General features: G+C 47.2%; 1 protein-coding gene across 1 annotated transcript in view; it reads left to right on the top strand.

Annotated features, from left to right (window-relative positions):
- Positions 1–14,173, top strand: part of PDLIM1 (PDZ and LIM domain 1) — a 101,004-nt gene that overhangs the window by 73,515 nt on the left and 13,316 nt on the right. Inside the window, exon 4 of the mRNA XM_084633566.1 lies at positions 13,563–13,759. Within this exon, the coding sequence (XP_084489692.1) occupies positions 13,563–13,759 (197 nt within the window). The remainder of the gene's footprint in view (positions 1–13,562; positions 13,760–14,173) is intronic.

The raw sequence follows: 14,173 nt of genomic DNA, 5'->3' as shown, positions 1-14,173 counted from the left end.
CTAGAGGCAGAGCTCTTCTTGACTTGCTGCTCACAAACCGGGAAGAATTAGTAGGGGAAGCAAAAGTGGATGGGAACCTGAGAGGCAGTGACCATGAGATGGTCAAGTTCAGGATCCTGACACAGGGAAGAAAGCAGAGCAGCAGAATACGAACCCTGGACTTCAGAAAAGCAGACTTTGACAACCTCAGAGAACTGATGGGCAGGATCCCCTGGGAGAATAACATGAGGGGGAAAGGAGTCCAGGAGAGCTGGCTGTATTTTAAAGAATCCTTATTGAGGTTACAGGGACAAACCATCCCGATGTGTAGAAAGAATAGTAAATATGGCAGGCAACCAGCTTGGCTTAACAGTGAAATGCTTGCTGATCTTAAACACAAAAAAGAAGCTTACAAGAAGTGGAAGATTGGACAAATGACCAGGGAAGAGTATAAAAATATTGCTTGGGGATGCAGGAGTGAAATCAGGAAGTCCAAATCACACTTGGAGTTGCAGCTAGCAAGTGATATTAAGAGTAACAAGAAGGGTTTCTTCAGGTATGTTAGCAACAAGAAGAAAGTCAAGGAAAGTGTGGGCCCCTTACTGAATGAGGGAGGCAACCTAGTGACAGAGAAGCTAATGTACTCAATGCTTTTTTTGCCTCTATCTTCACAAACAAGGTCAGCTCCCAGACTACTGCATTGAGCAGCGGAGCATGGGGAGGAGGTGACCAACCCTCTGTGGAGAAAGAAGTGGTTTGGGACTATTTAGAAAAGCTGGTCAAGCACAAGTCCATGGAGCCTGATGCGCTGCATCCGAGAGTGCTAAAGGAGTTGACGGATGTGATTGCAGAGCCATTGGCCATTATCTGTGAAAACTCATGGCGATCGGGGGAGGTCCTGGATGACTGGAAAAAGGCTAATGTAGTACCCATCTTTAAAAAAGGGAAGAAGGGGGATCATAGAATCATAGAATATCAGGGTTAGCAGGGACCTCAGGAGGTCATCTAGTCCAACCCCCTGCTCAAAGCAGAACCAATCCCCAATTTTTGCCTCCTGATCCCTAAATGGGCCCCTCAAGGATTGAACTCACAACCCTGGGTTTAGCAGGCCAATGCTCAAACCACTGAGCTATCCCTCCCTCCAGGGAACTACAGGCCAGTCAGCCTCACCTCAGTCTCTGGAAAAATCATGGAGCAGGTCCTCAAGGAATCAATCCTGAAGCACTTAGAGGAGAGGAAAGTGATCAGGAACAGTCAGCATGGATTCACCAAGGGCAAGTCATGCCTGACTAATCTAATTGCCTGCTATGATGAGATAACTGGCTCTGTGGATGAGGGGAAAGCAGTGGACATGTTGTTCCTTGACTTTAGCAAAGCTTTTGATATGGTCTCCCACAATATTCTCGCCAGCAAGTTAAAGTATGGGCTGGATGAATGGACTATAAGGTGGATAGAAAGCTGGCTAGATCATCGGGCTTAGTGGGTAGTGATTAATGGCTCCATGTCTAGTTGGCAGCCGGTATCAAGCAGAGTGCCCCAAGGGTCAGTCTTGGGGCCGGTTTTGTTCAATATCTTCGTTAATGATCTGGAGGATGGCGTGGACTGCACCCTCAGCAAGTTTGCAGACAACACTAAACTGGGAGGAGTGGTAGGATACGCTGGAGGGTAGGGATAGGATAAAGAGGGCCCAAGGCAAATTAGAGGATTGGGCCAAAAGAAATCTGATGAGGTTCAACAAAGACAAGTGCAGACTCCTGCACTTAAGATGGAAGAATCCCATGCACCGCTACAGACTAGGGACTGAATGGCTAGGCAGCAGTTCTGCAGAAAAGGACCTAGGGGTGACAGTGGACGAGAAGCTGGATATGAGTCAACAGTGTGCCCTTATTGCCAAGAAAGCTAATGGCATTTTGGGCTGTATAAGTAGGGCCATTGCCAGCAGATCAAGGGACATAATCATTCCCCTCTATTCGATATTGGTGAGGCCTCATCTGGAGTACTGTGTCCAGTTTTGGGCCCCACACTACAAGAAGGATGTGGACAAATTGGAAAGAGTCCAGCAGAGGGCAACAAAAATGATGAGGGGGCTGGAACACATGACTTATGAGGAGAGGCTGCGGGAACTGGGATTGTTTAGTCTGCAGAAGAGAAGAATGAGAGGGGATTTGATAGCTGCTTTCAACTACCTGAAAGGGGGTTCCAAAGAGGATGGATCTAGACTGTTCTCAGTGGTAGCAGGTGACAGAACAAGGAGTAAGGGTCTCAAGTTGCAGTGGGGGAGGTTTAGGTTGGATATTAGGAAAAACTTTTTCACTAGGAGGGTGGTGAAGCACTGGAATGCGTTACCTAGGGAGGTGGTGGAATCTCCTTCCTTAGAGGTTTTTAAGGTCAGCCTTGACAAAGCCCTGGCTGGGATGGTTTAGTTGGGGATTGGTCCTGCTTTGAGCACGGGGGTTGGACTAGATGACCTTCTGGGGTCCCTTCCAACCCTGATATTCTATGAGTGTGGGGTGCATTGAAGGAACCCTCTCGAGACCTAGGGATGAAATAGCAGGCCATGTTCGAGGTTAGGGTCGTAGTGCATGGTTAAAACAGGGTGATGTGCTGGTACAGTGGACTGGCTTTGTAGGGATGTGAAGGGGGGATGCTGCACTCTAGTAGTGCTGGCTCACAGAGGCAGTAAGGCCCCTGCTATGCTGCTACCATTAGCCGCCACAGACTTTCTCTTTGTGCCCAAGTGGTAAGAGGGCTGTAGATTCTGGAGCTGGATTAGGGGTCAAGTCCTGACTCCACAGAGAAGGAATGTCCAATTTGATATAATTGTCTGTCTGCAGTTTAGGAACTCTTTTTAGGCTGGGGACAGGACTGGAATAGCTGGGCAAGGGAGCTACCTGTCCAGGCCAGAGTGCATTGGCAGAGCTATGTGGAGGGGTGGGATTTTGTAGGGGGTGCTGCTGGTGGTCAGGACTGAAACGGATTGGTATAGCTGTGTGCTTGGGTTGTCTTGGGGTGGAGGGGTGCGAGTGTTTGCATGACACCTTGCCCACACAGAGCCTATCAGTAGAAAGTGCTGTCAGTTCTTCTTTCTCATAAGCATGTAAACCAGTTTCTCTCCTTTCTTCCGTGCACCCTTCTCCTTAAAAGAAGATTCCTTCCCCAGGTACAGCTAAAACTCAGGTACTTGATAGCTGTTGTTCATCAACTGACAATTTGTGCCTGCCACCTTATAGCAGCTGATAACAAGCTGTGGTTCCAGATCAGGCTCTCAGTCCAGGCCTCCATTGCATTCTCCAAATTGGAAGAAACTTGGGCTTTATTTTTCTTTTCATCAAGGGAGGTTTTTCAGAAGCACCTAAGGGAGTTGAGGATACAGCTTCCATTGAAAGTCAGTGGAATTTGTGCTCCCAAGCCACTGAAAGATTGTCTATGGGGTGGTAAATTTTATCAGTAAGGAGTCAAGTATCAGAGGGGTAGCCGTGTTAGTTTGGACCTATAAAAGCGGCAAAGAGTCCTGTGGCACCTTATAGACTAACAGACGTATTGGAGTATAAGCTTTCGTGGGTGAATACCCACTTCCTTGGATGCATTAGTCTATAGGGTGCCATAGGACTCTTTGCCATCAGTAAGAGTGAATTTAAACTGCTTTAGTTATACTGATATAACTCCCCCTATAGATGCTTTTCCTCCAGGATGAGGGGCTGTTTCAGGTTAGCTTGTATCACATAGGGAAAGGGTTCAAACTAAGGGTTTATCTAATCTTGAGAATTAATTTGGATTAATATAGCGTGTGAATTTAAAGCACAATAGCTATTCCAGAGTAACTCCTGCTATAGACCAGTCCTATGCTGGAAAAAAGCCACTCTTATTCCACAATAAGAATGTCCACTGAGGGTTTGTACCAGTTTACCTATACTAGTATGATTACACTGGAATGTTTTCCCGGTATAGACAAGCCCTTAGGTACTTCTGACAATCCCACTCTGAGGCTTCAGTGTTTGCTGTTTGGTCACCCTCCAAAGCAAACCTGCCAAGAAAGCTAAACACCACCAAACCCACTGCTTCCTGGGGTCACCAGATGGTAGCCAGGAAAGTGAGCCAACACGGTCACACAGGATGGGTGGAGCAGAATGCTGCAGGATCTGCCTCCAGGTAGTACAAGTGTCCCAGGAAAGAGCTGATATTAGTCACGTTTCTCATTAACGAGATGCTGGGAAAGGAAATGTAATCAAGAAAGAACTAACATGCTGGGGAAGTTCCTTTCCTGGACTGGACCAGAGCATTTCCTTCTATTTTGCCATCTGCTTTTCCTTGGTGTAATGAACTGGTATTAAAACACATAATGCCCAAGAGCCAGTTATTTAGTGCTGTCTTCCCCACCCTACCTTGTTATAACACTCTTGTAAACTCAGTAACTTTTAAAGTATTGCAAACCCCAAGTGTTCAAAAAACATGAACCACCCCCTCAAAAAGGAATATATTTTGGGTTCTTTTTATTCATCATCATATGTTTGAGCCTTTAGGAGCCACCTTTTCAAACTTTCCTCTGAAACCATGAAGGCTAGAAACTTACTTTTTTTTTTAAAAATGAAAGCTGTGATTCTTGTGTGATCACACGACTACAGGAGCTGGAGCTTTAAGAAAAATGCCAAATATTGCAAGAGTTGGCAACTGAGCCAAACACCTTTGCCAGGACAAATGAGGTACTGATATCCTATATCTTGACAGGTTTCAGAGTAGCAGCCGTGTTAGTCTGTATTCGCAAAAAGAAAAGGAGTACTTGTCGCACCTTAGAGACTAACCAATTTATATGAGCATAAGCTTTCATGAGCTACAGCTCTTCATCAGATGCATACTGTGGAAAATACAGAAGATGTTTGTTTTTATACACACAAATCATGAAAAAATGGGTGTTTATCACTACAAAAGGTTTTCTCTTCCCCCACCCCACTCTCCTGCTGGTAATAGCTTATGTAAAGTGATCACTCTCCTTACAATGTGTATGATGATCAAGGTGGGCCGTTTCCTACTACAGGACAGGCCTAACAAAGAAAATAACAGAACGCCACTAGCCGTCACCTTCAGCCCCCAACTAAAACCCCTCCAACGCATTATTAAGGATTTACAACCTATCCTGAAGGATGACCCAACACTCTCACAAATCTTGGGAGACAGGCCAGTCCTTGCCTACAGCCAGCCCCCCAACCTGAAGCAAATACTCACCAGCAACCACATACCACACAACAGAACCACTAACCCAGGAACCTATCCTTGAAACAAAGCCCGTTGCCAACTGTGCCCACGTATCTATTCAGGGAACACCATCACAGGGCCTAATAACATCAGCCACACTATCAGAGGCTTGTTCACCTGCACATCTACCAATGTGATATATGCCATCATGTCCCAGCAATGCCCCTCTGCCATGTACATTGGTCAAACTGGACAGTCTCTACGTAAAAGAATAAATGGACACAAATCAGATGTCAAGAATTATAATATTCATAAGCCAGTCAGAGAACACTTCAATCTCTCTGGTCACGCGATTACAGACATGAAAGTTGCAATATTACAACAGCAAAACTTCAAATCCAGACTCCAGTGAGAGACTGCTGAATTGGAATTCATTTGCAAATTGGATACAATTAACTTAGGCTTGAATAGAGACTGGGAGTGACTAAGTCATTATGCAAGGTAACCTATTTCCCCTTGTTTTCCTAACACACACCCTTACTCAGACGTTCTTGTTAAACCCTGGATTTGTGCTGGAAATGGCCCACCTTGATTATCATACACATTGTAAGGAGAAAGAAAAGGAGTACTTGTGGCACCTTAGAGACTAACCAATTTATATGAGCGTATGCTTTCGTGAGCTACAGCTCACTTCATCGGATGCATTTTCTTTTTGCGAATACAGACCAACTCTGAAACCTGTCATTGTAAGGAGAGTGATCACTTTAGATAAGCTATTACCAACAGGAGAGTGGGTTTGTTTGGGGTGGGGGGGGGGGGAACCTGGATTTGGGGTGGAAATGGCCCACCTTGATTATCACACATTGTAAGGAGAGTGGGTGGGGGAAGAGAAAACCTTTTGTAGTGATAAACACCCATTTTTTCATGATTTGTGTGTATAAAAACAAACATCTTCTGTATTTTCCACAGTATGCATCCGATGAAGTGAGCTGTAGCTCACGAAAACTTATGCTCAAATAAATTGGTTAGTCTCTAAGGTGCCACAAGTACTCCTTTTCTTTTTGCCTATATTTTGAGTTCACTACATGAAAGCGCTAGTCTACCTCTGCAGATGAAGTTAAAAACAAAAAACCAAGGTAGGACAGTGCAACAGAACGCCTGGCTAAAACAAGTGAGCAGTACTGAAGCTTCTCCCTAATGTACTGCAATCACATCTCCCTCTGTGACTCCCAGGGAGGCGGGCAAGCAGGGCAGTTGTCCGAGGTGCCAACTTTCATGGGGTGCAGAATTGCTCTGCTGCTCAGCTTTTCCCCCCCTTCCATTCCAATTCGGAGTGGGCACAGCACCGAAAATGTTTCTCACCCTGGTCGGCAAAATTACTAGGGCCATTCCTGCTGTACTCAGTTTCCCTGCTCTCCTCTTTCTATATATTTTCCATAGTTGATCTCATCAACTACTCACCACCTCTTTGCTGATGCCTCTCAAATATTTCTCCGTCCCCCGTCCTTTCCATCTGTGTACAGTTTGGTGTGTCCTGTGCAGCCACTGTATCAAACTAAACCCACCCCTCCCCCCCCCCCCCACTGTAGTCAACAACTGCCCTGCAGCTTCCAGCCTCATCCTTGACTCCCTCTCCTGCCTTCTCCATGAAGTCCTGACCTTCCACTCTTCCTGTATACATCTGCCTTCTCTGCCCCAACTTTTAAAGCTTTAGTCTTGCATCATGGTTGTGTGTTACTGCAGTCACCTCTTAGGCCATTTTCTTTTTCCCCTCTCTCTGCTCAGACAAGAAAAATAGACTTGATGGTTCCACTTTTTGTTCACAGTGCATTTATCTTCAGTGCTGCATGTTAGGGGGCTTATTCCTTCACCCACTCACTTCCCTGGTCCTTCTTGCATGAACAGAGAGCAAGCAACAATACCCGAAGTCCAAAGGTGCAAACAATTCGATGTTTACTGAGGTGAACTTCCAGCAAACATGATTCCAGTTTCCTTCCTTAGTGTCCCCCTTCCCAGCTCTGACACCACAGAGCCTTACACCTGTGTCCCTGTCCCCATTCCGCCCGCCTTAGCAAAACATGATTCCAATTCCCCACCCCCATTCCCTGTTCCCATTTCCCCCCCCACCCACACACTTCCTGATTGACTGCAGACTATATAGTAAAACTTGAGTTCTGCTTTGCTATACCTTAACCAATCCTTTTGCTGAAATTTAACTAACCAATCCTAGCATATTGTAACATGATTATGTAACCAATTATATCCTACCACCTTAATTAGTTTACACCCAGCAAAATTAATTATACAGCAGACAGAAACAATCACAGAACCAGACAGAGATTATGCAGACAAACAATAGGGAAATGGGGACTACAGTGATAGAACAACAAAGAAATGAGGATTTCACATCCCAGCTATTGATAAGCGAGTTCTTGCCAGACAGGATGCTATCAAACTAAGCTTCCTTTTACATCTTCTAGGCACTTCCCTTTCTCTGGAGGTGATAGGCATTATCAGGACAGGATTGTATTCCTACCAGCCCAATAGCACCTTATTTCAATGTGACTAGTTTGGAATGTGAGGATGTGACCGGTCACTTCCCAGCTTATGGCTGCCTCTGCTGCTTAGCCAAAGATCTTAGCCTAAGCACAGGGCCTCAGACTGTCACAGTAAGAAAAGGACCTTACACCGGCAGATAGTGATTTTGATTCTTTCTTTTATACCTCTATAATTAGCTAAGTGATAAGAATACACCTAAATTCTTAGAGTATAGGCCTTTACAGACAGGCCTGAATGTCTATATCCTAACATTGCAGTATTTGGTCTATCCACAGTACAGAGAAATGAATAGCTAATTGAAAAACAAAACACAACCCTATTAAAAACAAAAAGAAAACTTAACTTTTCATAATTTTTGCTAAAAATTTAAACGTTTCTCTTCTTGCAGAATCTGACACAACCTAAATCTTGAGCTCATTTGAGCTAGCCGTGTAACTCTCTTGAGCATAAAGCCTATACATCAGACTCTGGCTTTCACTAAGCAAATTATTATTACTCCTGAGGGAATTCTGCACCAAAAAATTAAAAATTATGTCCATTATTTTAAAATTCTGTTAATTTTATTTGTCAGTAAATAAATGTGGCTCCAGCATGGCAGTGGGGAGCACAGGCCACCGGCTGCACTGAGGTGGGAGATCACCCTGCAGACCCCACCTTCCCCCGTGTAGGGGCTTGGCAGTGAGGCTGCACCTGCCCTTGACACAGTGCAAGGCCTGGGCGTGCCACAGAAACACCCCGGGGCCCTGCCTCTCCGTGCCAGGTGCACCAGGTGTGGGTGGGTGGGCAGGCTCAGCTCAGCAGGATCGAAGTGTGGAGGGGCTTAGTGTGGGGGGATCCAGGCACGGGGTGAGAGGTTTCTGTGTGGGGCAGTCTGGGTGTGGGCGGCTCAGTGGAGGATCTGGATGCACAGTGGCTCGTTGGGGGGTTCCGGGTGCAGGGGCAATGGGACTCTGCAGGGGATCCAGGTGAAGGTGGTTGGGGCTCAGGGGGGGGATGGGTGTGGGGAGATGGGGCTTGGCTGGGGGGGCTGGGTGTGGGGGACGTAGTCGGAGGGTCTGGGTGCTGGGAGAGTGGGGCCTGATGGGGTGGGGGTCCAGGTGCAGCTGGTTGGGGATCAGTGGGGCGGGGGTTTGGGTGTTGGGAGCTCATCAGAGGGGTACAGGTGTAGGGAGGTAGGGCTTGTCAAGGTGAGGGTTCAATGGGCCTGTTTAATGGGGGAGCCCCAGCTGCTGCTGAGGGGACACTGCATGCCAGACTCCCGATTACCCTATCTCCTTCCATTCTCTATCCCCTCCCCACCCACCACATTCCCCTCCACCCCCTCGCCCCCCCTTCCCTCATTTCCCCCAGCCCCACTGCAGGCACTCACTGTTGCACAGCACGACTGTCACTAGGACCCAGAAGGTGTCCAGAAGTTTTAGGAAAAACTTTTTCACTAAGAGGGTGGTGAAACACTGGAATGCGTTACCTAGGGAGGTGGTAGAATCTCCTTCCTTAGAGGTTTTTAAGGTCAGGCTTGACAAAGCCCTGGCAGGGATGATTTAACTGGGAATTGGTCCTGCTTCGAGCAGGGGGTTGGACTAGATGACCTTCTGGGGTCCCTTCCAACCCTGATATTCTATGATTCTAAGGTGGCGTTCAGCTGCAGAGTGAGCGGAGGCCAGACGAAGCCTTCTTCAGCAGGGCAGCTCTGCACTTGCAGAACGAGGGGGGCAGTGGCATGTAACCCTGTGTGCCCCCCATGCCTCACCTCTGTTTGGAGGGAGCAATCCCCCCCCAAAAAACTGCGCCTATGGTCGCCCCCCCGGCCTTCTTCCCACTTCCCCCCCAGTACGGCTTCCCTTTTTTTTTTCATGCCGTTTTCTGCAGGGAAACACAGGAAAGCTGTGGGGGGCATTTTCTGCGGGTGCACAGTCCTGCAGAATCCCCCTAGGAGTATTATTATACATATGTCTGAGACAGCTTTCTACTTGCATCCTCTTAATGGGAGTTTTAATAATTGCATTGGGCCAATTCTTTCCTGGGGTAAGAATATTGATTCTTCCCTTGGGTAATTGACAGAGTGGTCACTCTCATTTCTTGCTACCATACACAGTCTCTGCCATGGGAAAGACTATCTTTATGGGCAGAAGAGCAGTGTCATCATTGTGCTTCAAATAAGACTTGAACAAAAGGCTTGAATGCTGCTGGGTAAATGAGACATTAACTTCTTATTGTATGGGTCGGTCTTTTATCAGTGTGTGGGAAAGCTAATGCCCAGGCACTCCAATTGGAGATGACATGTGAAAGCCCCTCTTTCTAGCCCACACGTGACTGGCTCTAGCTACCTCATTGGTTTCTAAGTACTTGAAACTCATGAACGGGAGCATTTCCAATGGACTCTGTCATTTTGGGAACAGCAGCCAGCTGGCTAAGGAAATCTAGAAATGTTATCAAACATTAAAATGAACATTTTGTGGGGAATTTGTTTGTCCTTTTGAAACAAAGGGTGGTTTATTCTGTACGGTCAAACAGAACCTCCGGTAGCATTGCTTTAGGGTTCTGAGATGTACAGAAGGAGTTCTGTGTTAACTGGGGCAGGGGACTGTAGACCCAGGAAGCTAAGGTGGTGATGAGGCCTCTGGTTACTATTGTGTCACTTGGGCCTGAGACCCTTAACAATAGAACAGGGTTCATCACAAATTTGAAAGATCTAGAGCAGGTTGAAATTCATCATTTCCACTGCAGTTTTCATTGAAATTTCAACAGAAAAAGGAGGATTTTTGTGAAAACTTCGTCCCACTATTCTCCCAGCTCTAGTGAGCTCCTGCCGTACCCGCTGCATATTTTGCTCAAGCCTGATGCTATCCTTCTGAGTGCTGGTCTCAACCAGCGCTTCTTGCACTAGTTGCCATGCACCGTCCATGTGGGCCCTGCTGTCCCACACTGACCATTCCCTGGTGCACTTCGATCTGCTCTGCTTTGAAATAGGAGCAGGCCAAAGTGCACTGGGGAATTGTGAGTGTGCAGCAGGGTCCATGTGGACACATAGGCTGTGTTTGCATGACAGAGCATATGCCAGCATAGCCGGCTAGTGTAGACACAGCCTGCTTACACTGACAAGGAGTTTTTCTGCAAGTGTAGGACCATCATCTCTCAGAATGACATTGACAAGCCCTCTTCTGTTGACATAACTCTCTACACCAGGGATTTGTCAGGGTCTCTTGGTCAGTCCAGGGTCTGTTTTTTTCACACCCCTGACCAGCATAGATATGCAGACAGAACTTTTACGCATAGACCAAGCCTTAGTGCTGAGCAGGCTAACGGGGGGTAGATTTACACCCCAGCATACTGTGAACTGAGTATTCATTTAGATAAGCCCTGACAGAAACAAGTAATTCATTTTAGGCCTTGTCTACACTACAAAGTTTTGTCGGCAAAAGGTATGTTGCTTTAATTTAACCGCTGTTGCATGTCCACACTAGCTCCTTGTATCATCAGAGCACATCCACACTAGCAGCTCTTGCATCAACACAGAGCAGTGTACTGTGGGTAGTTATCCCACTGTGCAACTGGCTGCAGGGTGTTTTGGGAAGAGTTTTTGCAGTGCTTCATGGGGCAGGTACAGCGTCACATGATGCAGGTTTCTCAGTCCTATCCTTCCATGGGCATCCTACTAGATTGTCAGCCCCTTTTCAGCTGAAGTGTGTGCAGGGAGGGAGAGGAGAGTTGTGTGTCTGGGGTGGGGGAGACAGTAGGCTGACCGACCTATCCTGAGGCAGGGAGGGGGACACCGGCCCCCGCCCCACCCTGGCTCTGCTCAGCCCAGCAGTCACTCCTGAAGCAGCCCGCCTGCCCTGCCTATGGTTCTGTGATTCTCTCAGAGTTCTCCCACAGCCGCCTCAGCTGCCGGGAGTGACATCCTCAGCAGCTCTGTGAGCTCTCCGTGCTGAAGAATGTCAAAGCAACATAGCAGTTGTCGTCCCCCGTCCGTCCCGTCCCCCCCACACCCCCACATACACACTCCCCGCAGCAGCAGTCTGCCTGCCACTGTATCCTAGCGCAGGGCAGAACAGGAACATTCCATGTTAATGATTTGCTCTTTGTTCCCGGAGCATAACAGCAGCTGGCTGTCAGATGCTGTCAGACACTGCCCAGAGCTTTGTAAGGGGAGGGGTGCATGACTGCAGGGCAGCAGAGATCAAAACAGTGAGCAGAGCAGTCATGACGGGCATTGTGGGATACTGGTGGAAGCCCATCATGTCGACAAAACAAACAGCAGCGTCTACACTGACGCTATGATGCTTAAAGTTTGCCACAAAAAGCTCTATGCCTCTCGTTCAGGTGGTTTTATTTTGTCGGCAAAACAGCAGAATTTTGCCGCCAAAAGTAGCTTTGCAGCATGTACACCTCCCCTGTTTTGTCAGCAAAAGGCAGCTTTTGCCAACAAAACTTCGTAGTGTAGACAAGGCCTTAATGTTCATATGCCCAGCTGGCGTCATGTCCCAGCTTGCATAGCATTTAACAGTGTTTATGTCAAGAGCAATATGTGAATAATTCCATTTGTAGCTGCAGCAGTCTCTTCTTCAGAAGAATCTTCCTTGAGCATATCTCTTCTTCAGAATTTTGTCCCTTTCTTATTAAATAGCAACTTTCTATAGCCAGTGATTCTAACTGTCAGGTAATATCTGCCTGAGGCAGCATAAACTAATGGCTAGTCCAGAGGGCCTGGGAATGGGCAGGCCTGGCACCAGTTAGCTTTGTGGTCTTGTCCTGTCGCTTACCTCTGTACTCCTCATTGCTGGGCCTGTAGATGAGGTTCAGACTTACCCAGCATTAAGTGCTTTGGATGAAAAGTGCTATTGAAAGGCAAGATGACAGTGGAATAGTTAAAAAAACAAAAACCTTCCATTCTTTATTTTGATTAAATAAATACTAAGGAATTTTGGTTCTGGAGTTTTTGATCAAATTGATTGGAGGCTCAGATTGGAAGACTGACTGAATTAAATGGGGGACACAGCCTTGTAGAAGGTGAAATCCACTGTCTTGATAACTAACATATGGGTATTTGTTACTCGGGAACCACATGCAAGAATTTTTTTGCCTTTCCATTTCTCCTCCTTATGTCGGTGAGAATACGAGGGGATATTTTAAGAAGTGGCTAGTCATTTTTTGAATTCCTCAATTTTTCCGTGCCCAACTTGAGATACTTTAACCTGGCCTGACTTTTGGATAGTGCTGAGCACCCATCCTCTGAAAATCAGGCCTCTTGAAGGTATGTGAGGTTGGACACCCAGCCACCCCCCAATCCACTAGTCATGTTTGAAAATGTCAGCCTACATTTGATCTGAATGGAAGCCCAGCCCCATGATAAATCTGAACAATCCTGCTCCCAGGGCTGGCTTACAGAAGGCTCAGTGAGAGAGCGGTTGTGTCAACTTGTGCTCCAGAACCAAACCATTCCATTAATGAAAAAATAAAAATAAAAAAAGCTTGAGAATGAATGCAGTGGATCCAGTGAAGTCTGCCGACAGCTCGAGACAATAGCTCTGATAAGTGTGCCCCAGCCGCGTCTTTCCAGTGATCTGTTGTGTCTGAAACCTAATGTCTGCTTTATGGACTCTTTCGCTGTCATGCAGCGCAAGCAGCTGGGGATAGGGATGTTCATAGTGTGAAGATCCTCAGTCTGCTGAGAGCTCTGTCCCATTATAGGGTCGCAGCTGGGTGGATTTGGGGAGAGTGCTTCTCTGGTTCTGCAGAGCTGCCCTTGTGCTGCATGTTCATCGGGCTGCCCTGGCACTTCCCCGCCTGCATGTCAGACACTTCTGACATTGCCTTTGCTCCCTTGCATGCAGGAAATAAGGCACATAGGAAGCGCACACAACCGGAGTGCTATGCCATTCACTGCTGCCACCGCTTCCAGCACTGCCCCCAAAGTGATCACTGCCCAGTACAACAGCCCCGCAGGCCTGTACTCCTCAGAAAACATCCAGACCTTCAACAGTGCTGTGGAGTCTAAGTCATCTGGTGATGCCCAGGACCCCAGCAAGCCGTAAGTAGTTCCCCACTTCTCTCTCCCTGCCCCCTCCTTGGTGGGATGTCTGTTGTCATGGAGTGAGCTTTGTCATAAACTCATTGCGAGTGTATCCATTCTTTAACATGGGACAATTCTCTTTCAGGCTTGTGGAAGGAGTGCAACTAGCAGGTGTGAGATGGGATGTGGTCCGGGGGCATGGCTTGTGGGGGGCAGGGAATGTTCTGCAAGGTGCAAGGGTGAAATTAACAATTGTGTGTTTTTGTTTGCTAGAGACCAGCGCAGTTTCAGCGTGCGTTCAGCATGACATACCAGCCCTTAAAATCACCCTCTGACCGAAACAGGTGCTCAATGCTTTATTATCAGCACTTTTGTACAATTAGTGTTTTCTTCTGGCTTTGCAAGTAGTGCAGGAAGGGTACAGTGTGGTAC

Source organism: Lepidochelys olivacea (assembly GCF_965140295.1).
Source record: "Lepidochelys olivacea isolate rLepOli2 genome assembly, chromosome: 7".
NCBI classification, from domain to species: domain Eukaryota; kingdom Metazoa; phylum Chordata; order Testudines; family Cheloniidae; genus Lepidochelys; species Lepidochelys olivacea.
Note: the sequence above shows the minus strand (reverse complement) of the source record. Positions and strands in the feature narration are given on the sequence as shown.